The sequence below is a fragment of the Podarcis pityusensis genome (genome assembly GCF_964106645.2).
Source record: "Podarcis pityusensis genome assembly, chromosome: 13".
Classification (NCBI taxonomy): Eukaryota; Metazoa; Chordata; class Lepidosauria; order Squamata; family Lacertidae; genus Podarcis; species Podarcis pityusensis.
The window spans coordinates 49,338,633-49,363,623 of record NC_138038.1 but is presented as its reverse complement, the minus strand read 5'-3'; the positions used below and the strand labels follow the sequence as shown (position 1 = coordinate 49,363,623).

General features: G+C 49.9%; 1 protein-coding gene and 1 long non-coding RNA gene across 3 annotated transcripts; one reads left to right on the top strand and one right to left on the bottom strand.

Annotated features, from left to right (window-relative positions):
* The first annotated feature begins 24 nt into the window (after positions 1-24).
* On the top strand, positions 25-24,989 carry JPH4 (junctophilin 4). 2 transcript variants are annotated; one of them, XM_080979754.1, is made up of 6 exons: positions 25-158; positions 2,127-3,894; positions 4,637-5,426; positions 11,728-11,846; positions 15,587-16,212; positions 23,914-24,989. In XM_080979754.1, exons 2-6 carry the CDS (start codon positions 3,516-3,518, stop codon positions 23,992-23,994), a joined length of 1,995 nt encoding a protein of 664 aa, XP_080835880.1. In that variant the 5' UTR covers positions 25-158; positions 2,127-3,515; the 3' UTR covers positions 23,995-24,989. The 2 variants fall into 2 exon arrangements, with proteins under 2 accessions (XP_080835880.1, XP_080835879.1); XM_080979753.1 differs by lacking the exon at positions 25-158 and adding an exon at positions 171-1,192.
* Positions 9,190-10,251, bottom strand: LOC308462434. Its single transcript, XR_013979159.1, has 2 exons — positions 9,809-10,251; positions 9,190-9,564 (listed from the first exon to the last, which is right to left on the bottom strand). It is a non-coding gene; the product is annotated as an uncharacterized lncRNA (long non-coding RNA).
* Positions 24,990-24,991: the final 2 nt, after the last annotated feature.

The window sequence follows — 24,991 nt, the reverse complement described above, 5'->3', positions numbered from 1 at the left end:
GTGCGGAGGGAACCCCAACCCCCCAAGGAAGGGGTTCTCAGCAAGGGTGGAGCCTGACTGAAGCACAGCCTCTCTCTCTCCCCCCCCCAAACTATACGCTGCGAAGCCACCCCTCACATCGATGAGGTGGGGGGGCAGGCAGTGGAAACGACGTCTTGGTGCGTGGACTCCCCCTTTTAGCAACACAGGCCACCCCCACATCCCTCCATCCCTGAAGGAGCCTTTTTCCGGGGGGAGGGGGAGACTTACGCCCACGTTTTCTTGGGAGGCTTCCCCCTCACCATCTGGATCCTTTCCCTACCCACCCCCCTCGCCATTTCTTCCTCTTACCACCCCCGCCGCCGATCATTTCCCATCTGACAGTTCATCTCCCTTCTTGGCGGGGGGGGGGGGAGAATTTCACATGTGCTCCTTTGAACATTGCTTTCTGTGGCTTCCCCCCACCCCCTCCCTCACCCCACCAGATATATAAATATATATACTACTACTATTCCTCCATTTTGGGGGGAGGGGGTTATATGGTCCACAGCCTGCCCTTCCCTCCCCCCCCAATGTCTGGGTGAGGGTTAACCCCCCGCCAGCTCCCTTGCCTTGCATTTGTTCATCCTCTGACATTTCCCTGGCACCTGAGGTCCTCTCTGCCTTCTGCCATCTCCATTATCCTGGTTCCTTCTCCTTCTCATGTTCCGTCCCAGCTGACATTTTCAGCCTCTCCTTTCCTGGATTTCCACTTGCTCTCCACTCGCCTGCCTTCCTCTCCCTTCCTTCCCACCCTCCCATCCTCTGTGTTTCATACTATTCCCACCTGATCTCTCCATTTGGAGTCTACCTCTTTTTTTTGCCTCTGGCTGGGCTTTTCACATCTCTCTCTCCCCCCCCCCCCCAACTCCTTCCACCAGCCTTTATGCTGACACATTTTAGCACTGCTGCTCCTACCGCCGCTTCTTTTTCTCTCTTTTATCCCTGCGGCTCATGTTTCCAGTGGCTATTTTTCTACACAAACCGTCTTCTCTGCCTTCCTGCTACGCTGGGCTGCATTACCTCTCCGACACGGCCAGGCGGTATTCCCAGCTGAGATTCCTTCCCTGTCTATGCGCCCGCTCAAGGCTTGGGTGTGTCTGTTATCTTATCTCGCTTTTCTAGAAGCGTGTGCCTCTTTATTTTCCTCCGCTGGCTCCAGAATAAACTCATGGTAAGTGTGGGAAGTGGCCCTGCAATATTCTCCCGCTCTCTCGTGTATATATCTAGATAAATCTATTCTGTGCATCTGCAAGCTGTTGTTCCCAATTCCTTTTTCTGCATGCCGTAGTCGTGAAATAAATTTGAGACCTGTTCTTTCCGTTTGGCAGGGCTGTTTTCTTTGACATTTCGTAGCCAAGGCTTGGTTTGTGCATGTTGTGCATAGATGGGAATCTGCTCCCCCCCCCTGCATCTTTTTGTGGGTCTCTTTTGTATGCTGTTTGTGTCCATCAGAAGAGTAGACTGTGTGTGTTCCTGTGTCTCCATATCTGCAGGCTACTAAATTATTATGCACATGTCTTTGAGCAGCCAGCTAATAAGGAATGCTGGGGGGGGGTGTACAACAACCCCCCCTTCTACCCCCCCCCGTGCTAAAACAATGTTTTGCGTGTCCACATTTCTGTATATGTAAGGTGTGTGCATGCGCACATAACGCTGACTTAGCGTGCAGTAGTGGTCCCTTCTGCCTCTCGCCTGCTTAGGGGTTTTGAGTGCCCTGCTTTTCCCCCTGAGATCTATTTGATCACCTGTGTGTACCTTCTGTGTCTGCGATTTTCCGCTTTTCTGCTAGAGTGATGTCAACTTGGCTTCTGCCGCGAATACGTTCTGCTCCTAACGGAACGGGCTTTCTGGTTCTTGTTTACAAAAATGACCCTACGGTATGTGGCCGGGGTGTGCATGCACAAAGCGGTGCAAAGGAACGTACGTGTGTGTGTGTGTGTGATGCTTATGAGATTGATCCCAATACAGAGCACCAAAGTTAATTCAGTGTACAAACCTTTACGTGCTAAAAGGCATCTCTCTAAGGCTGCCTGCCTGCCTGCCTGCCTCTCCCTCCCTGACAACTTCAGTTATGTTTGCCTAAAACCATGTGTCTCTTGGTGCAGGTTGTTCCCTACCCGCTGTACCATGTGGTCTCCTTTGGCAGCCCTGCTGCCTTTCCTTCGCCCTGGGAAGAGGCTCCCCGGTTCCTGTGAGCGCCTCGATTTTCTCTGAACAGTTCCTGATGTGCCCAGCTGGGCACTAAACAGGGAGGCCTGCAGCGTCGCCTGTTGCAGCCGATGCCTGTCGCCCGAGAACCCCAGCTTCTCCATTCACACGTGGCCTGATAACCACCGCCAAGAACCAGCCGAGCCCTCCAGAAGGCTCGCTGACCGACGCCAGTACCACTGCCTCTTCTCGTCCACCAGGTCCTGGGGAACACAATGTCAAAGCCGCCTGTCAGCTCCCAGACTGTCTACTCTCTGTTATAAGATTCCAAGGAGTTCCATCGACCCGGATAACTCCACAATTCCTAACCACCGTATATGCCTGTAAACCGAAGGCCTCGCGGCCCTCCCATGCCTGTAATGGCAAGAGGGCCCTTTTAAGCTCTCTTGTCCAAACCGTGACACCAGCTGGGGAAGGCCGGGAAACAGTCGATTTGAGTGCTTATCTCCTGTTGCCGAAGACCTCTAGGAAAACTGTCTCCGATGACAAGGGACCTCTAGGAACTCTGGCATGTTTGGTGCTAGCCAAAGAAATCCTTTTGGTTTCAGAGCCCTCCTTCTATGACTGCAGTCCAAGAACAACTTGAAGACCCCATAGCTCTGTACAGTCAACACCAGCTCGGGTCTTTCGCTCCCAAAGCACGACAGACCACTAGCGGAAGAACGCTGGGTTTTGGTAGGTGTGACTTTTTGTATGCCTACAGCCGGAGATCTCTCTGAGTGCTGGTGTGCTTGTAGTCAGAAAGCCGTGGAACGCCTGTAGTGTTCTTGCATCTCTACCGGCAGAAACAGCAAGACCTCCACGCTTCTGTAATTAAAGACGACCCCCAGGTTCACCTGCAGGTAAACCAAAGGCTTTGGGGACTCCTGTAGCATGAGGAGTGCTAACTTTTAATACAGGTGTTGCTCTACTGCATGCCTCATAACCACTAAACCTTGGCCTTTTCCTGCAGCCAGCTGCTCTCCTCTGTCCCAGCAAACGGAGAAGCCTCGTGAATCTCTGGTCAGGAAGCCTCCGCCTGCCAGTGGCTCCTTTACATGTCTGCAACCAAAAAAAGCCAGGCCTTGCCCACGCTCTGGCTGTAGCCCTGAAGGCGTAGCTCAGAAGGCCCTCAAGAAGCAGGAAGGGCTTGCCCAATGCCTGGCTGCGAGGAAGGAGGCGTGAAGGGCTGAGGTATCTCCATGTGGGGCAGCGCCATGTAGAGGCGCCCCGGAGGGGGAGCGGAGATGCGCGCAGGGACTCGTGGGTAACTGGAGCCCGACAGGCCGGGGAGATACGTTACATGAATGTCCAACGGAGGCAGGTTCGAGTTTGACGATGGCGGCTGCTATGTGGGAGACTGGGAGGAGGGCCGGGCGCACGGCTACGGCGTATGCACAGGCCCCGGGGCCCAGGGGGAGTACAGCGGGCGCTGGAGCCGGGGCTTCGAATCCCTGGGCGTCTACACCTGGCCCAGCGGGAACACCTACCAAGGCCACTGGAGCCAAGGGAAGCGGAGCGGGCTGGGCGTGGAGCGCAAGAGCAAGTGGAGCTACAAAGGGGAGTGGAGTCATGGGCTGAAGGGGCGCTCCGGCGTCTGGGAGAGCCACTCGGGAGTCATCTATGAAGGCATGTGGCGCGAGGGCCTGCAGGATGGCTACGGCATGGAGACGTACGCTGACGGAGGTGAGAGGGCCGATAAAAAGCCCCGAGGCAGGGTGGGGTCCTTTCCATGCCGTCCCCCTCATTTGTCCTAGTGTCAAGTTGGCAGTAGGCCCATTCCCCACTTCACCCACCCACCCAAACACTGTTTTTCACCATTTCTCCTCTTCCTTCATTGCTTGACCAACTCTTCCCTTCTCCGGTTCCCTAAATCGTTCCGTTGCTCTTGCCACACAGACACCAATAGTTCTTCATCACCCAGCCGTTTCTCCCTCTGTCCATCCAACACAGAGGTGTAGTGGATATACTGTGAACCCAGGAGGCACGGGTTCAAATCCCGGCTTGGCCATGCGGTTTCATGAGTAGCCTGGAAAATGCCATTCCTCGCTTCAACCAAACCCACTGAAGATGAAATACGCTAAACGGATGGGCTCCCCCAAAACCGAAATCAACTCGCTCCCACTTCTCCATCTTGTTTCTTTGTTTTTCTCAGTCCTTTCTAGGTGGACGTTCCCCATAAGGCCCACCATTATTTTACATCCTTATTCCTTATCCCTTCTCCACCTGCCACAAGAATAGTGTGGACCTCTGACCCATGTCCCGTGCTCCTAAGAGACACTGGGTGGTCCTCTTGTAACTGGCAGGCTTGGGGGATCATTCCCCTCCTTTCCACTGGGTCAACTTTCTCTTCTTTTCCCCCACCCCTTGCTTTTTCTCCTGCATTCCCCAACCTGTTCACCCGGCTAACCTCTCTCTTTTTCCACAGGGACCTACCAGGGCCAGTGGCAGTCTGGCAAGCGGCACGGCTATGGCGTTCGCCAGAGCGTCCCTTACCGCCAAGCCGCCCTGGTGCGCTCGCCTCGCCGCACCTCTCTGGAGTCGCTCCACAGCGAGACCGACCCCAATGCCCCTGCTCCGCCCCTGCCGCCCCCTCCTCTGCCCCCTCCGCCGCTCCCCGGGGACAGCCCGGCCTCGGGGTCCAGGGGCGGCTTTGTCTTGGCCTTTCCTGGCGATCCGGACTTCCCCAAAGGTGCCAAGAAGAAATCGGGGGGCTTCTTCCGGCGTTCCCTGCTCCTGAGCGGGCTACGGGTGCGCAGGGCCGAGTCGAAGGCCTCCTTGGGGAGCAAGCGAGGGTCCCTCAAGAGCGAAGCCGGGGTCAGCTCGGCCGGGAGCGAGGCCACCACGCTCAGCTACGCTGAGACGGAGCCCCCGGAGCTGCCGTCGACGCTGACCATCGAGGGCTCTTCCACCGAGGTCTACGCCGGAGAGTGGCGCGTGGACCGCCGCAGCGGCTACGGGGTCAGCCGCCGCTCCAACGGACTGCGGTACGAGGGCGAGTGGCTGGGCAACCGCAGGCACGGCTACGGCCGCACGACCTACCCTGACGGCTCCAAGGAAGAGGGCAAGTACAAGCTCAACCGCCTGGTGAGTGGGAAGGTGAAGAACCTCATCCCGCTTCGCCGCAGCAAGGTCAAGGAGAAGGTGGACCGGGCTGTAGAAGTGGCCAGAAGGGCGGTCAGTATGGCCCGGCAGAAGCAGGAAGTGGCCATCGCCAGGTGAGGGCAGAAAAGTTGCTTGTGGGTGCGCAGGTGCCGGGAGGCTCCTCCTGTGTAGTTTTATGGGGATGTGGCGCTGAGGTAACCAAGGTCACACCAGCGAACTCTTTCAAACCGTGTTGGTCTTGAGAGAACGCAGCTCATAGTTGAACTGTGGAACTCGCTGCTGCAGGAAGCAGTGACAGTCGACAGTCTAGATGGCTCTAAAAGAGGATGAGGCAAATTCAGGTGGCTCCTAGTTGCAATAGCTATTCTCTGCCTCCACAGTGAAGAAATAAGGTAAATTTTGAAAGAAAAGTTAATGTTATAATAATATGCAAAATAATATTAACAATAGCAGTAGATTTTTGAAAGCAGCTTTACTTCTGAATACTAGTTGTTGTCAACTGCAGGAATAGAGTACGAATCCTGCCTGTGGATTTTCCACAGGTGTCAGTCACTGTGAGAACAGGGTGCTGGGCTAGATTGGCCATGGAGCTGATTCAGGAGAGCTCTTCTTACGTTTGTATGTTTTTACAATGGGAGATGGATCACTTGAGGGGTTTTTTGTGGGGCTGGGGGAGGATTATAAAAAAAGTTGGGAAAGATAAGAGGGTGGAACGAGTTTTCCACGAAGTTAGAAAAAGGCTTACTTGAGTCCATTATGGAAATGCATGCAAATGCTTTGTTGGCTAGCATTGAAACTGAAATTGTGGCAACAGTAACTTTGGAGAAAGGCGAATTGATCTGTAGCGCATTATTGGGAAAACAGGGTGCTTATTTACGACCGCGCTGGCGCATTGACATTTTTGCGATAGGTCTGAGGGACCCACACTAAATTTAATATTTGCTTGGGGTTAGGGGGCAAATTAAATCTCTGCCTTCGAAAGAAAACGAATTTATTTTGAATTCTAAAATTCATCACCTGGGGACAGCTGTTTTCCTCCCCCCCACCCCCCAGAAAGTGTGTCTGTCTGATGATTCCTGGGCTCTTCTTCGGAAGTGTGGGCCTAAGCCTTTTTTATGTCCTGTAGATCTGGACTTAAATAGCCTGAGTCCTTCTTCCTGCTTGCCTAACTTTGCACCCTTCCCTCCAGTTTGGGAGTGCAGGATTATAATCCTGTCGCCCAGCTGAAGTTGGGAGTGCTGCTAGCTGGCTGTGCTCGACTCGTGGTGTTCAAGATAACCATCTTTCCCCCTCCCTCACCACAGAGGCAGCCATTTTAAAAGCAGGACTGGCAGAGCTTCCCTTAACTGGATCCCTGTCCCAGAAGTGGACAGATACCTTTATAAACTCCTCCACGCATGCCTCCCGGGCAGAAAATAAGCTATAAAAGTAATTAACCATAGGTGGGAGAAGACCGTAAAGCCTGTGTGTGTAGTTGTTTGCTTTTCTTAAGCTGGCACTGGCACTTGGAAGGTGAAAGAAATATCAACTCTTGAGGGGCTGTCCCTATGGACTGAGCATCAGGACCATCTCTGGCCTTTAAATCAAAGACATTTTGATGGCTCTTGATGCTTGCCCAGGGCTGCTGCCACTCACTTTTATTTCCTCCTCTTTTTTTTATTTCTCCCCACTCTTTCACAATATATATTTCCCCCCATTTGACTCCATGTGCCTTTTCGATGTTCTTGGCCTTCCCTGCTCATCTGACACGCTTTCTTCATGGCTCGTTCCTCCACTTTAATATCTGTTCTTCCTTCCTCTCCTTCCTTTAACTTGCAAAATCAATTGATTTCCCGCTTTTCACACGCACACAAAGCTTCAGAAAAGTGTGTGTGGTGTGTATGGGTGGGGAGAGAAACATAGGTGTCAACGTTACCCTTTTTTTAAGGGAAATTCCCTTATTCCGAATAGAAAGAAAAGGGGAAAATTGACAGCTATGGAGAGAAAGAAGGGCCATATAGCTCAGTGGCAGAGCATCTCTCTTGCAAACAGATGGTCCCCACGTTCAAAACCCTGGTAGGTTGGGAGAAGACTCCTGGTCTGAAAACTCTGGGGATCCATTGCTGTCAGTCATTGTGGACAATTCTGAGCTAGGCGGACCAGTGATCTGCCTTGGTGTGAGGCAGATTCCAGAGAGAGAGAGAGAGAGAGAGAGAGAGAGAGAGAGAGAGAAGGGAGGGAAAAGTGTGTGCCTTGTCAGGGTGGAGAACAGGGAGGTAGAGGCTCCGCCAAGGCCTAGCAGCCTAGTGTAGGCTGCCTGGTCTCCTAGGCAACTGGGCAATGGCAAGGTGATTGGCTAGTGGCTGCTATGGCAACAGCAAGCAGCAGCATCTGCTGGGCATGGACCAAGGCTGGGCTGGGATGGAGAGGGGTGGGAGGGGGGGTGGGAATGAGTTGGGCAGGTGTGATCTGCACTTGCCCGTGGTGGTAGGGGGAGACCATAGGGTACGTTCCCAGAGGGGAAAGGGTGGGGGAAGTTGGCTTGGAGGCGTAAAAGCCGTAGGACGAGATACAGGGTACGTGGAGGAGGGTGAGGGTGGGGGTGTTGGGTTGTTACGTTGTGCAGAAGCAGACTGTAAGTGTAGGTGGCTCGCAGGTTGCTGCGTGGGTGATCAGAAACAAGGTGTTGTGAGGGTGGGCACGCAGACTGGTGCGTTCTGCAAGGAGCAGAGCAGGCTGAGGGTGGGAGAGGCACTGGCTGTCGAACCAAGCAGTCTTGGCAAAATTCACTCATTTATTTATTTTTTGGTTAGCTATGTGAAAACGGTTTTTGAAACGTACTGGGGACGTGCAGCTATTAAAACACTATGCTTAAATGCTGACTCTAAACACGCTCACGAGGAGCCAAGTCTCGCTGACGCCGACAGAATTTACCTCTGAGGCACTGCTGCTTAGATGTGTTGAACGTGGTGTGTGTGTTTCTTCTGGGGTACGGCAAGGGATTGAGGGGTACCTGCCCCCTCCTAGATGGTTCTCATCCTTATCAACTTCTGGAAATTTGAAATGGTGGTACGATGCCCATCGCTCAGAGACAGACAGCATGGGGGCAAAAAGGAGGGGGGCTTCCTTTATAGGACTTACTATAAAAAAAAAAGAAGCAAAGCGATGCTTTAGCTTCAGGACTTCCTGTGAAAGAGGAGCTGTGTCACAAAAGAAACTGGGACTCGATTTTCTAGGAGTTGAGGCCGTTTCACGCTTGACACATTTTGCTAGGATCCGATTCCCAGAGGAGTTTGTTTTGCTGCTTTCCATCCAAGGTCTCCCATAGCGGCATACAAGAAAAATTAAAAATCTATAGGAAAACCAGCAGATTAGAAAAGAGAGCGACGATGTCAACGATAAAGTTAGGCAGCTGGCAGACAGAACAAAGACCAGGGGAGAGGAACAAAATAGAAACCACAGTATTGTGTCAAAAAGAAATCCCACTGGAAAAGGATGGTCTCCATCATCCTTTGGAAGGAGGAGGCGGCTGTGTCTCTTTGGGGCAGTAGATCCTGAAATAAAGTGCCAGCATTGGTGTGTATCCTTTCCCCAAACAGGAATGGCATTGTGTTTGAAGGAGCCCAAAGATAAGCTCTCTGTTTTCTGGCAAATATTTTAAGAAGCAGCAGGTTTCCTAACAGTTATGCATTCTCTAAAAGTCAATAAAATAGCTTGAGGTATTCAAAAGATTTTCAGAATTAGTTTGCCGGGCGCTACAGTGACCTGGTTTACACATGACACAAAACCATGGTTTGTTTAAGCCACAGTTCATTTAAGTAACCAGGAATTAACCACAAGTTGTCCCACAGGTGATCAAACAAACAGTGACTTATTTCTCCCCCCAAATTCCCCCCCCCAACCCCTCTTGTCTCAGGCATTTATAGCTCAATGAGCTTCTGGGATGGTAAAACAAACCATAGTTATGGCAGGATTTACACATGATACCAAGGCCCAGTTAAAATAAACCAAGCTTCGCAAGCCAACAACAATCTATGGCTTCTCACTGTGGTCTGTTGGCAGTATCCAAAGCGTGGTTAGGCAATGTTCAGACAATAAACCATTCTTTGGTTAACCATAGTTTAACAAACCACAGCTTGGCATTTTGTGCAAACTAGGTCAGTGGTTTCTAATAGCTATTAGACACATGCAGTTATTATTAATTCATTTTATATCCCCCTTTCCCATGGACTCCTATGTCCAAAGCTGCTTATAATATCAGTACAGTGGTACCTCAGGTTACATACGCTTCAGGTTACATACGCTTCAGGTTACAGAGTCCGCTAACCCAGAAATAGTATCTCAGGTTAAGAACTTTGCTTCAGGATGAGAACAGAAATCGTGCTCCAGTGGCACGGCAGCAGCAGGAGGCCCCATTAGCTAAAGTGGTGCTTCAGATTAAGAACTGTTTCAGGTTAAGAACAGACCTCCAGAACGAATTAAGTACTTAATCCGAGGTACCACTGTAGTAACAAACAAGACAGACACCATGGAAGGCAACAGAACTAAAACTGTAGGTTAAAATTGACATGTTCTTTATCAGTAACATGTTGTTGAACCTTAATAGATTGTCTAAACAAGTAATATTTCAGAGCCTGCCTAAACAGGCAGCGTGATGGCTCTTGCCAGAGACTGCATCCCAGAATTTTGGTGCTAAAAGGTTGTCCTCGCCGCCCCCCCCCCCCCATTAAACCTCTGATGTTGACTGTATGGAGAAGAGTTTCAGGGCTCTGGCAGGTAGATAGTTTTGCTGCTACTGTAAAGGCATTTTCACATACATGAATTCATGAGTTGGTAGGTTGGGGATTGAGTCTCGGTTTCCTGTCCCCACATATTTATCTCAAGGTCTTCTAAAGTGGCAGTGCCCTCCATTTTTTATTATTATTATTATTCTTATTTTTACTACAACTCCCATCAACCTCTGGCCCTACAAGAGGACAGGAAGAGGTCAGAGTTAGATTAGGCAGAGGCCTTTTTGAAAAGCTTTGCCGTTTAGTTGTCCATTTTTATTTATTAATTTATCACAATGCCGCACCCCCTTTTTCTGAACCCCAAAGCAAGTAAGTAAAACAAAAGTTTGCTGTGCATAGGAGAAAGCAGGCCAGGTCTGTACGGCTGGTCGTATTTGGCCAGTGGAAAACAGACTGTAGTATTTAGTAATTTGGGAAAGGGAATGAGATCGGTCATTACCGCTGCACTGGGCGCTGAGCCTAGGGGGCGCTGCGGGGTGCCACAACTGATGTAGTGCAGAGCAGAAAGCAAGATGTGGGCTGAATTTTGGGCTTGCACAGGGTGCCACTGAAATTTGAAAGGCCCAAGTCTGCCATTGCTGGACATAACATTTGACTGGTTGGGGTGCAGGGATCCTGTGGCACTCCAGACATTTTTGCCGGACTACAATTCCCACCAGCCCCAGTTAGTGTGGGTAATGGCTGGGGATGATGGGAGTTGGAGTTCCACAAAGCATCTTGAGCATGGGTAGGCAAACTAAGGCCCGGGGGCCAGATCCGGCCCAATCACTTTCTAAATCCAGCCCACGGATGGTCCGGGAATCAGCGTGTTTTTACATGAGTAGAATGTGTCCTTTTATTTAAAATGCATCTCTGGGTTATTTGTGGGGCATAGGAATTCGTTCATTTTTTCCCTCCATAATATAGTCCGGCCCCCCCACAAGGTCTGAGGGACAGTGGACCGGCCCCCTGCTGAAAAAGTTTGCTGACCCCTGGTCTAGAGGGCCTCAAGTTCTTCAGCCTTGCATTAGACTGTATGAGGCAGAACTCCTCAGGCAGCTGATTTGGGTGTCATTTTTAAAAAGTTCTAGATTCCGATAGGTAGCCGTGTTGGTCTAACACAGTCAAAATATATATAAAAAATAAAGAATTGTAGCACTTTAGAGACCAACTAAGTTTGTTCTTGATATAAGATTTCGTGTGCACGCACACTTCTTTTTTATTTTTTAAGATATTTAATATATATATATATATATATATATATGTATGTATATATATATAATATAAAATATTATATATATATATATATATATACACACACACACACACACACACACATATATATATATATATATATATATATATATAAATAAAAAATATTTTATATATTTCGATGTTTTAAAAAGTTGTATTTTGTTTCCTGACCGTCAGGAAAGGGGAAGCATTTGGTTTTCTGTCCCAGGTGACAAAGTAACTTGGTTGGCCTTGTGTACAATACACCTTGAATTTTATTTATTTATTGTTTTGGAAGGGGGGAGATCAGCAGTTGCTGCTCTGCTTGAGGCAGCCAATATATGCTTTGGGCTGGCCTTGAGGGTGTCGTGAGAAAAATGCCCACATCTCCACCTCAACCATGCAGTTCTCTGAAGCCCTCTTTCCCTCGCAGAGCCGCTGACGCTCGTCTGAAGGCTGCCGCCGCTCTCGGTGCAGCGGAGAAGGCCCTGGAAGCTGCGCGCCTGGCCAAAATTTTGGCTCAAGAACTGCAGCCCATCTTAGCCGAGCCAGGTAAGAAATATTTGGGATGGCTGGGGCAGGGGGAGTGGGGATTTACCCTGGGAATAAACGCCTCTATGGCAAATTTTCTGGGAGGAATACTTTGGGGGTTACACTATGTCTGACTGTCTTTCTTCCAGGTGGATATGGGGTGGTGAAATTTAATAATAATAATAATAATAATAATAATAATAATAATAATAATAATATCTTTATTGTCATTGCCCCCTTCGGGGACAACGAAATTACTTGACTGCTCCATAAAAACACTAATTAATCAATACAGTATAATATAGCAAGGGAGATTAGATGACTTTCAAAGTCCGGGCTTCCCATTCAGGGCCGAGATCGCTCTGGAGAAGAAGCTGTTCTTAAGACGGCTCGTTCTTGTCTTCATCGTCCTGTATCTCCGTCCCGACGGCAAGAGCTCGAAGAGACAGTGACCAGGATGCGATGGATCTTTTACTATGTCCAGTGCCTTCCTATGGCACCTTGTGGCTTAAATCTGCTCTAAGGTAGAGAGTGGGCAGCCAACAATGCTCTCTGCTGCCTTAACAACCCTGCACAACCCCATCCTGTCCTGGGTAGTACAGCTTCCGTACCACACACATAAGCCATAAGTGAGCACGCTCTCAATGGCACAGTGATAGAAGGCAAGCAGCAGTTTCTGCGGAAGATGGTTTTTCCTTAGTATTCTCAAAAAGTACAGTCTCTGCTGCTTTGACTGGGTTTGCATGTAAAAGGCAAAATGTACCTAACACGGCCTCTCTTTTGAAATCCGCACATCTCTGAATTTTGCAATGCAGTTTTCCGGCCAGGAAATGTGGGCAGAAAATCCACCCAAAGTGTGGATGGAGATGCATGAGATCAGATCAGATTATTGGGGGGGAAATTGCTTTGCAGAAATGTGTGCATGTTTGTGTACAAAATTGCAATCTGCGTTGAAACGCTGAGGAATTTTCACGAGGAATGGATTTGCCGGCTGCTGTGGGGAAATGTAGAACTGGACATGAGATGACTTCGTGGAGGACAAAGGCTATCAAAAGCTATGCTCTAGCTTTGCGGTCATAGGCGTTCAGTCTCTGAATATCAGCTGCTGAGAATCGCAAGAGGGGGAGAATGTGGCTGCGACCACGTCAGGCTTGCAGGCTTCCTGCAAGCATCTGGTCGGATGCTGTGAGAACAGGATGCTGGTTTAAACAGGCCGTTGGCCTCATCCTGCAGGCTCTTCTTCAGTTCTTAATATTGGGAAAATGAGAAACTGAGAGAAACAAAAATTGGCAGATTCATCCATCCTTACTTCCATTTGTTTCCTTGGGAACATTTTTTTCTGTAAAGGTAAAGGGGCCCCTAACCATTAGGTCCAGTCGTGGCCGACTCTGGAGTTGCGGCGCTCATCTCGCTCTGTGGGTCGAGGGAGGCGGCGTACAGCTTCTGGGTCATGTGGCCAGCATGACTAAGCCGCTTCTGGCGAAACCAGAGCAGCGCACGGAAACACCGTTTACCTTCCCGCCGGAGCGGTACCTATTTATCTACTTGCACTTTGATGTGCTTTCGAACTGCTAGGTTGGCAAGAGCAGGGACTGAGCAACGGGAGCTCACCCCGTCACGGGGATTCGAACCACCGACCTTCTGATCGGCAAGTCCTAGGCTCTGTGGTTTAACCCACAGCGCCACCCGCGTTCATTTTTTCTGTAAGAAGTGCTTTTTATTTTTCCATTTCAAGAGGAATTTGGGTGTACATGTGGGACCCCTGCGTTACATAGGGTATTTCTTATCTTCTGGAGTACATGGACTGATCTTGGTCTGACACAGCAGAGAGGTTGGGATTTTGGTTCAACGTTAGGATTTTATGTGTGGTTTCTACCATAAATTGGCTTTTCAACCTAAACTCCTCTCTCCCGCTCTCCTGAGAGACGCATAGCTCGCTCACTAATCCTGGTTTCTATCCTTAATGCTACTGTAAGCTCTTTGAAGGCAGAGATCTTTCTATTTTGCTTGAGGGACTCTGCAAAGTCCCAAGTGTGTTGATGGTGTGCAGTTTCTTTCTCTCTCTGTGTGTCTCCCATGTGTCCTGCCTCGAGCTCCTTGGAATGGCAGGAGCTAGATGCAGGTGAAGGTTGGCAATTTTTAAAAAAACACCAGTGTCTGTATTCAAAGAAACCAAAACAGCACAGGCCTAGCGATCCCATAAATTCTTCCCTGTAGGTCTTGCCCCAGAGAGGCTAGGACTGAAAGTCCCCCTGCGTTCCCACAGCTCCCAGAGTCCGCTCCTCTCTGGGTTGGTTTTCCCAAGCAATCGGAGACTATGTCTGAGCGCAACCAGTCTTTCCTCTGCTCTTTTCACTTCTCTCTGTGTTCTGGGAGACCAGGAAGCTGTTTGCAGCAGGAGGGGGAGACTCCTTGGTTTCTTCAGCAGCCTGACTCATCTCTGTTTCCTGCCCCCCTCCTCTCCTGCCGCTGAGTCTGGACTGCTGTCTGCCCCAGCCTCTCCCCACTCACAAAGCCCTGTTACTTCTTCAGCCTCTGTGTGCCCCACCACAACCCCCTGCTTCTGAGCCTTCTTTCCTTGGGGGTTCCCCAGCTTGTGCCCCCCCCTCCTCTGCATCCAGCCAGTCAATGACATGGAGGAAATAAATGTGACAGATATAATTTCTCACCGTAGTCACTTACCCCATTGGAAGTCGAGATCCCTGCATCTTAGTTCAGGGGAAGGGGAGCTCTCCAGCTCAGAAGTGCATGCAGAAAGTGGCAGGTTTAAATCCTCGAATAGGGTTGGGAAGAACTCCGGCATTAAAGTCTGGAGAGTTGCAGATGAACCCAATCGCCTGGCTCAGGAAAAGGCTGCTTTTTGTGTTGTCAGCTCTTCTTCTTTTTGAAATCTTTTTTGTTGGCTCTTATAATTGCAAAATAATAATAATAAAATTCTTTATATAATCAATCCATGAGATTCTCTGAATCTCGTGCCTCCCCCCCCCACCCTTGCATGGGTCCTAATAACAATTTTTTTACCAGTCTACATATCAATATATTCTCCATACTTCTCATAACTATGTTATACATAAACCTCGTTGCTTTACAAGTGATTCTTACAGTCCAGCTAACGTTTTAATTTGCTTACAGTGTTCTCAGGTAAATTATTAATTTCCCCCATTATTTTTAAAAGTCCTTATCTTCTTGATTCCTGAGTCTCCCGGTTAATTTTGCCATCTCAGCATAGTCCAACTTGCCATTCTTCCTTAGTCGGAATTGTTACTACTTTCCATCTTTGGGCTAATAAAAGTTGTGCAGCTGTTGTCGCATACATAAAAAGTCTTTTCTGTTCTTTTGGGATCTTGGTACCTATAATTCCTAATAAAAAGGCTGCTGGTTTTTTTAAAATAAGAGTTATTTTAAGCATTTTCTTCAATTCATTATATATCATTTCCCAAAATGATTTTGTTATCTTACATGACCACCACATATGATAAAAGGTAGCCTCTTTCTCTTTACACTTCCAGCAGCTATTTGAACTTGTTGTATACGTTTTAGCTAACTTAGTAGGAGTCAAATACCACCGACCAGCTCTGCCCTTCTTGGTCTCTTCCACCTGGAGACAGAATCCTGAGTGCCAGCCCTTCCACCACCTGCCCCAGCTCCCGGCCACCCTGGTTACCGTACCTCGCAAAGCCCCACTTCCTGTGCCTTTGAACCAAGGGCTCTGACCCCCTGGCTCCTTCTGCTCTAACCACTAGGCTCCTCTCCTTCCCCAGAGCCCCGCGGCCGGCTAGATTCGGAAGGCACCGACACGGACTTCCAGGAGTACGACAGCCCCCGGGTCTACGAGAACGGCATCACCCCCTCCGACGTCACCCCGGACCCGAGCTTGCCCCCCAGTTACCCTCCGACGCCGCTGCAGCCCTGGCGGGGGGACCCTCGGCGGACTTGGCCCCCCCTGGAGAACGGAGGCCCCCGCCAGCACCTCCCCCCGGAGGCCTCCGACCCTGAGGACGAGTGGGGCTGCCGGGGGAGCTTCCCTTCCCGGACACCGGGGTTCGTCCCCGAGGGGCTGTGGGAGGGGGAGCAGGAGCAGCTCAGCAGCTACGAGGCGGAGGAGGAAGATTACGAAGGGGCGCCCCCCCGGCGCCCCCAGTTGGGCAGCCCCGCCAGCGGCAGTTCCGGCAGTCTCCGGGAGGAAGAGGAGGAGGAAGAAGAGGAGGAGGAGGAAGGAGCAGCAGCGGCTTCCAGGCCTTATCCTACAGAGACCCAGGTGGAGCCAACGCCGGCAGGAGGTCCGGGGGCCCCAGAGCTGGAGGGCGAGGAACTGCCTGGGGGTACGGGGTCTTTCGTGGCAGAGAGAGAGGAGCCCCCTGGAGCTGTGCGGAGAAGGGAGAGGCAGGTAAGAGCACAGGTCGTATGACTTTCCTGCTGCCGTAGCCCCACTAGGCTGCATAGGGTGTGAAACAGGACAGAGGTGCCTTGGATTGTGGCTCCCTCTCTCCTCGGGGGCCACGAGACGCCCAGCTCCCCAGTCGCAGAAGAGCGTTTCCTCTGCTGACAGAAATGTCCCAATTTTGCTTCTTCCGGTTAAAACTTGGGTGAGGAGACTTTTTCACTCCCAGGGCCACACAGCCAGGGAGGGGAACCTTCCAGAGGCCTCATGCCAGTGGTGGGCGGGGACTGGGGCAAAAGTGGGTGGGGCAACAGCTGTGTTTTTACACATAGGTAAAGGTAAAGGGACCGTTGACCATTAGGTCCAGTCGCGGACGTCTCTGGGGTTGCGGAGCTCATCTCGCTTTATTGGCCGAGGGAGCGTCCGGGTCATGTGGCCAGCATGACTAAGCCGCTTCTGGCGAACCAGAGCAGTGCACGGAAACACCGTTTACCTTCCCGCCGGAGCGGTACCTATTTATCTACTTGCACTTTGAGGTGCTTTCGAACTGCTAGGTGGGCAGGAGCAGGGACCGAGCAACGGGAGCTCACCCCGTGGCGGGGATTCGAACAGCCGACCGTCTGATCGGCAAGCCCTAGGCTCTGTGGTTTAACCCACAGCGCCACCCGCGTCCCGTTTTTACACATACAAACCTCTGTAGTCATCCCGAGGCGCTATCAGAGCTCAAGGGCTCATTCCAGGCAGGCAAAACCCCTCAGGGAGGGTGATGGGTCCGATAAAGTGTTGTGGCCAAGGGGGCGGGGAAACCATTGGTGGGCGGGGCCAGGGACAAAAGTGGGGCGGGGCTATGAATGCCAAGAGGCATTGCCACAGACAGAAACACTCAAAAGATGGTGTGAAATAGGGCCAGTGAGGGGGTGTGGCCTGGGAGACTCCTAAGGGCCAGAAAGAGGGGCCCAGGGGCCACATTTCTTCTCCAGGCCTCAGGTTCCTTGCTCACCCACCTCTCTTTTAAAGGAGGTGGGAAATAGTGTTTTTCTGCCCTGGAGATTTGCTGCCAGAGACAGCAAAATTGTGTTGGATGGTGTAAGGCAGCTTCCACAGGAGGGAAAGGATCCACATTTGTGTTTATAGGAGAAGCCGACGGAGGGAAGCTGGGACTTTTGCCCTCGGGAGAGTGAGGCCTAGTGAGCCCCCCGGAGAGGCATGTTTGGATATCGCAGAACATGTCGCTTCTGTGCTGTCATAACTGCAAACACACAGGCATTGCTGCAATTTCCATTTTGCATGTGTTTTGGCAGATGATTAGTAGGCAGGCCATGAGCACGTGAAGCTGTCCCTCGAACGCTGAGGAAAAACTGAGCCGGTGGAACGTCTACATCTCACGCAGATCTTAAAAGGCACAAAACCTCTGTTAAAAGGGGTCAGGACGATGTTTCTGTGGCACAAAATAGGCTGTGTGTTAACCATCCATTTCAGCCCTTCATTGGTTATCTTTTTCTCCCCAGTGATGTGGAAAATGCTGTTATATATATATAAATTAGGGTCACTATTTCTCAGATTTGAATAGAGTAATGGCCTTGGAAGATTTTCTGAATCCCTAGAGTGAGGAACCTGAGGCCTGTGGCCCTTATGTGGCCCTCCAAGCTTTCCAACCTGGCCCTTGAGAGTCTCCCAAGCCACCCCTCTTACCAGACCTACTTAGCAACGTCACTCAAGTGTTTCAGTCTGTGGCAATACCTCTTGGCTGGAGGCCACGGGCTGGGTGATACCTGGTTCTCAACATCACGATAAATCACCAGTTAAATATTGCGATATACCGATATATCACAACATCTGAAATAAGGATGGCGCTCTGTAAAGGCATTGGCTGGTTTCACAGTTTTTCCTGCATTGTGATTTTTGCATAGCACACACATCATGATTTGCAATATGTTGCCAGGCCAAAAATTATGAAACTGATATCACAATATGGACTGGTTTTGGATGATATGTTGATATATCGCTCAGCCCTAGGTGGGAGTGTGGAAACTAGGGACCTGTGCAAGGCTCACCTTTGCATTTGTAGCTCCGCCCCCTTTTGCCTCTAGGCCCCGCCCACCACAGGCTTCTCCTCCCCTTTGGCCCTACAGAGCCAGCTATTTGCACTTGGTGCCTGTCTTTTCACTGTTTCTAAGGAAGTTATGAAATTTGGGGATAGGTGGGGTGGATGTCCTGCTTCACATCACATTTCTCCTCCACCTCTGCCTCGCTCAGCCCCACCTTCTGCTGCCCCCTCTGGTCTGGGGCACTAGGAACCCAGAGGCCGACTGGGCACCCAGCTCCCTTAACCCAGTTTGCACCCGCAGCCACCGGGGAGTCTCAGGTGTCATGCAGCTTAAAATCCCTGGGCTGAGTAGCAGCGAAACCAAAAACTGGGGCAGTAGAACTTTGCTGTACTGTCTCTCCGTATCACTTTAAGGTAGGCTCTCCCCAGAGGGCTACAGAAGCCCTCAGAGGCTTGGAGATTTGCCCTGGTGTTTTGCACACAAGAGTATGGTGGGAATCGCAGCGTCGAGCTGTAATCTACGGAAAGAAAAAAGCGCTTTTCTCCGCATACACAGAAGCTCCCACCCCCAAATATTCTGGGGCAAGTTCCCCTTTTATAAAGCAGGGGATTGAAACACCCCCAAACCTATTTTCCCAGCACCCCACCCCACATTCAGACTCTGTAACTGTGCCCCTCTTGCAAGACCTGGGAGTCCTTGCCCCATGCTGACCCCATAGGTCCGACCTACTTCCTCCGAGGAAGCAACAGTTCAATTGTTAGGTCTTTAAGGTGCCACAAGACACCATTTTTTGCTGCAAAAGACTGGGAGCAATTAGAGCCTAGCTAGTTCACTTCCTGTGGGTCCTCATCAGAACCTTTTGGCCTCCATCCTCTCAGCCTATTTCCTGAAACTAATATTCCGTTGCTTCCTAAGCCCCACTGCACTTGAGAACAGAGTGTCTGGCTTCCACCGCTGTCCCCTTCCATTGTTTTCTCTTCCTGCCTCCCTCCATTTTCTCTATTTCCTGAGCTCCACGTTTTGTTCTGAGTTCCTTTTTCCCCCTTCCCCTGGACCTAGAAGTGATGATACTGGCAGGAAGAAATGGGAGGGGCCGGAGCGGTGGGGGGAGCCTAGTTGCCAGGCCTCCAATGGGGATTGGCCGGCATTCTTCCTCCCGTCTCATAGCAACCAGCATCCCGCACTCAGCAGCATCCCTCTCTGGTCCCTCCTTCCCTACTGCAGCAACGCTTGGCCCTGCCCATCGCTGGAGAGCCGCAGTGGGGGACACTGGGAGTTGCTGGCAAGCAGGACTGCGGGTCATAAATAATCCAGAGGTCCTGGTCGGGAACAGCAAAGAGGGCAGAGCTGCGTCCAGCCCCCACCCCCCAGGGGCCGCTCTCCCTTTCCCAAAGAGCTCAGGAAGAGTAAACGATAATCAGGTATCTGGGCGAAGGATCCGTTTGGACATTTGCCCACCCTTGTGGTTGTCAAGAGCCATGTGGACACCCCACACCAGTCCGGTGTGTTGTGCCTCCCCCCCCCCCATTTAACACAGCCCCACGCGGCTGGCTGGAATGCTGACTCCCGAGTAATTCCCCCCACGGTTCATTTAAGAGGGGAATTGCGCACAAAAGGACGGCACCCTGCCGGGAGGAGGAGAAATAGCTAGCCCCTCCTCTTCCCAGCAAGGAGGCTGGGGGTGCCTGATCAGCTCCCACCCATCGCCTTCCCAAATGAAACCCCCCCTCACTGCAGCAAGAACGGGAATGCGAGAGGAGGGCTCGCTACACAGTCCGTCCTAAAACCAGAGCAATTGAGCTGAAGAGGAGTTTTGGTCGAGGCTCATCACGACTCAATATTCCGATTCAAACTCCTCAGCAGGGCCCTTCCTCAGCCTGCCGGCCCCCAGAATCTGGTGCTCAGATATATCACTCCTGGACAGGGAGGCTCCATTTTGATACTGCTTACAGAGCGCTCTTACGAGGCGTGGCTTTAGGAGAACTGAAAACGGGCAGGAAGCAATGCCAAAACTACCATTTGCCAGCTGCGCTGTTGAGCCTTCCCCAGGGAGACATGGTGGGTGATGTCTGCATCCTTTTCACCCGGGATAATAATAATAATAATAATAATAATAATAATAATAAATTCTTTATACCCCGCCCATCTGGCTGAGTTTCCCCAGCTACTCTGGGCGGCTTCAAATCAAGTGTTAAAAACAATACAGCATTAAATATTAAAAACTTCCCTAAACAGGACTGCCTTCAGATGTCTTTTAAAAATAGGATAGCTGCTTATTTCCTTCACATCTGAAGGGAGGGTGTTCCACAGGGCAGGCGCCACTACTGAGAAGGCCCTCTTCCTAGTTCCCTGTAATCTCACTTCTCACAATGAGGGAACCGCCAGAAGGCCCTCAGCGCTGGATCTCAGTGTCCGGGCTGAACAATGGGGGTGGAGACGCTCCTTCAGGTATACAGGACTGAGGCCGTTTAGGGCTTTCAAGGTCAGCACCAACACTTTGAATTGTGCTCGGAAACGTACTGGGAGCCAATGCAGATCTCTCAGGACCGGTGTTATGTGGTCCCGGCGGCCACTCCCAGTCACCAGTCTGGCTGCCGCATTCTGGATTGATTGCAGTTTCCGGGTCACCTTCAAAGGTAGCCCCATGTAGAGCGCATTGCAGTAGTCCAAGCGGGAGATAACTAGAGCATGCACCACTCTGGCGAGACAGTCCGCGGGCAGGTAGGGTCTTAGCCTGCGTACCAGATGGAGCTAGTAGACAGCTGCCCTGCGCCTCCATGGACAGCTGTGAGTCCAAAATGACTCCCAGGCTGCACACCTGGTCCTTCGGGGCACAGTTATCCCATTCAGGACCAGGGAGGGATGGGGGAACCTGATCTCCAGGTGGACTCGTAGCTCTCATCAGCCCCCGTCAACATGGCCAGGGGAGCAATGGCTGGAGGGAGACTGGTTCCCCATTCCTGTTCTGCAGCCACCCAGCTCAGAGCTGTACCCGCCCCGCCCCCAATTTGAAAACTCTTTGCACCTTCCGGGTCAGCGCCATCGGTGAATGGCGGAGTTCCTCCGATTGGAGGAACGGGCTCCGTGGAAACTGGGTCTTCCCGCCGCGGCGAAGGTGGGGACCCACTAGAAATCCCAGGCGGAGGAAGCCTGGGAACGTGGGGTTCGGCAGGGCACCAGAAGCGCCCCCCTACTCGCGGGGAATCCCAGCTAGGGGCTCCGGAGCGAAGTGGGGTGAGAAGCGCGGTGCTACGAACTGACTGCTACTTTCACGGAGTGAAGCCGCACAGCCATTGCCAGAGAGCGCTGACTTTTTCCTGTGGACAGTTGGACCTAAACAAGTACCCGTGAGTAGAAACGGAAAATTGGATCAAGAAATTGCTTTAATTTGGTATCGAAGCGGGAAGGTGCAAACAGGAAGTCCGCCTTCCGCTTTTTTGTATATAGACTAAAGCAAAAATTTTGCAAGCTAAAGCCGAGAAGTTGTTAAAAAAGACTAAATGTCTCTCATTTAGAACCACTGAAACCCCCCTTGGAAGCAGGAGAAAAGGGGGGGGGACTTCGCTTAATCCCAGCAGGAGAGGGAGTGAAGAAGGATAAGTTTCCACTGTCTCTAACCTGAGAACGGGGTGTCAGAGACAGAAACTGTTGGAGAGGTTCATTGACTGTGAACGTAACACTTTGACAGATAGCTAATGAAGAGAAACAAGTTGATTCTAATGTTGCCTTTTGCATCTTAACGAAACAAAATACCTGAAAAATATCTGAAGTATCTGGAAAATAAAAGTAACTTTCCTTTGCCTTCAAAAAAAAAATAAAAATGGATACAAGTAGATTGTCTCCTCTAGAGGGAGCTTGCTAAATTGTTGCTGCAGCATATTTGAGACCCAACATCTGTGAGATAAAAACTGTGGGAACAGTCTTTTCTGACCTTGAACGAAGATGAGCTGGGAGAAAGACTGGGTGCTTGCTCTATGTAAGACAAATGCTTTGTTGGAACAGATGCATGAGAAGATGGACTTGATGAATGAGAAAATGGATTTGACTGTTGTGGTTAATAACATTGATACAGAAATCATCCAAGAACCAATTTATCAATCTGCACTGACTGGGCAAGTGCAGATGACAATGGAGGAGGATGCGGCTGCACCTCAAATAGTACAAATGGAGAGACCCGAGGCCCTACAGGAGCATAAGCCGCTGTTTTTGAAAATTGAAGTTGGAGTGGGCCAAGGGGAGTCTGGAGACGAGGAGGTTCCTAACCTTGGAGAGACCTTGAAATTTGATCTTAAATTCATTTTGGATTATATCGAGGACTGTGGGGAGTGGGACTGTGGGGAACGGGTGAGCTGGATGAAGGGTGATGGAGATAATTTGGGGTTGGAATTCCCCAGAGACCTACTCCTCAATGAGAAAGGAAAGAAACTAAGACAGAGACCAACAAAAGACAAGGAAAAGGGCAAGTACAAACAAGATGAAGAAGAATTGCAGAAGGGACATTGAAGAGATTTAAGGGCCTCGGACATAAGGCTTCCAGGTTGATGGACTAGATGGAATGGACAATAAGGACTGACATGACCCGTTACCAGGAAGAAGAGACGCTGGATGATGATTGAAAGAGAATTTATAATGGGAATTTTTTATTTTAGAATTAGCTAATGAATATTAGGGAAAATGTGGGAATGAAACTATACGACTCTAGCAGAAATGATATTAGGAGCTATGTATATTTGAAATTTAAGATTTAAGTTTTAAGGCACTTAGGGGTAAGATAAGGTCAAATAAATTAAGGTAATTTGAATAACAGAATATGGGGAAAGATGGTAAGGATTTGTTGAAATAATTACGAAACTAGAATACAAAAACGGAGGTGTGAGGAGGTCAATGAAACAAGCAAATGGAAATTATGGATATGCAATCTGGGTTTTGTGTTTTTTTTTTCCTTTTTTCCTCCTTTTTTACTTTCTTTTGCTGTATTGTCGTATTGGTTTTTCATGTTTTTCATATTTTGTGCTTTTCTCTTTTTTTAATTACTTGTCTTTTTTTTTGTATGGTAGCGTTGTTTTTTATTTGTTCTTATTCTTGTAATTTTGAAATTATCAATAAATATATATATTTTTTTAAAAAGAAAACTCTTTGCACCTTCCCTACCCAAGAATCCTGGGAATTTTTGCCACAGTGCTATGAATTTATTTGGCTAGCAAGCCCTGACCCTTTTTTAGCGATCCTCAGTTGGGTTTATTTTCTATTACATTTCCCCCCACTGCCCTTTGTTGCAAACCACACCAGGAGAATATCGAGAGGAAACAGGCCTTCAGGTTTTGGGGTCCCCAAATCATTTAGTCATTTGCAATGTCGACGTACGTGCCTTGAATAGAGCTCAGAAACAAATAGCTTGTTCAAATGATTACGGTAATCTGAAGGCTTTGTGTTCACAGTCTGAAGACATTTTGGCACTCCTAAATGTTTGTATCGGCACCAGTGATACTTGTACTCAGAAATATGCAAGTAAACGTTTTTTAAAAGAAGGGAGAGAGAATCAAGCGCGAATGTTCTGCGGAATGTTTGAATCTGTGCGAAATTTCGTTTTAAGTTTGCGGCGGGTGTGGGCCGGTCTTTCTGCCTGACTCCTCCCCTTTCCCCCTTCTCTCTCTTCCAGGGAGCCCACCCATTGGTCGTTGCTGCTGTCCTGTTGATTGATGTGAGCCTGGCCTACCTGTTCTCCCTCCTCCTCACTTGAGATGGGTGGGGGCAGAGGGGGTGCCTTTGACCCCGTTCCCCCCCCCCAACGCCCCACGACGACGGTTTGGTAACAGACTCCAATCTCCTCCATCCTCTGCCTTTCTTCCTGGAACCCCCCCCCTTTCTCTTTTTTCACTCGTCTTTACACCCCCCACCCTTTTGCTGCCTCCTCCCTCCTCCTCGACCTTTCTAGATTGTTTACATACGAAGGGCTCTCTTTCTACTGGAGATTTCACTGTTTTTTCTTGCTCTCTTTTCCTGGTCTTTTCACCCTAGCTCCATAATCCATCTTTCTTAACCCACACTTTGAAACTTGGGCTGGGTCTTTTCACAATTATCTTAATGGGGGGAGTTGAGACCAAGGGGGCGAATTTTGAGCCTTGTGGGGTTTTAAAACTTTTTTGGGGACCACGGACTGTGGGGGACCCCAGTCTGCCTGCCTGCCATGAAATTGCATCCCCGTTGTCTCCTAAGGAGTCGATTCAGAACTCTGCCCCCACCGTCTAAGGAAGATTTGGGGGGGTTGATACTTAACAAAGCCCTACCCCCAACCATTCCAGTACACATGAACATTAACCCCCCCTCAAGAGATGCTCCACACAAGTATAAAGAAGGGGGCAATCTGTTTGCTTAAAGAAAAGGGTATCCAATCCGTATTTTGTTCCCTCCTCACATTTTTTTTCCTACCAGCAGATGGCGCCGAGAGAAATTGGACACCCATCCCAAGAATGGGGCTCCTTTTAAACAGAGTTTGCAAAATCCTTGCTCCCCCTTTTTTCCACATTCATATTCTCACTTTCTATCTCTCTCTCTCTCTCTCTCTCTTTCTGTCTGCCACATCCTTTCCCTGAGGGAACCGGAACCTTCTTTTCAAACAAAAACAGACAAAAGAAGAAACAAACAAACAAAAAAAGGAGAACTTTTTATTTACGCTTTTATAAACCTTTTTCTCGCAGCGTTTGAATAATTAAAAATAAAAACACTATAAATTAACG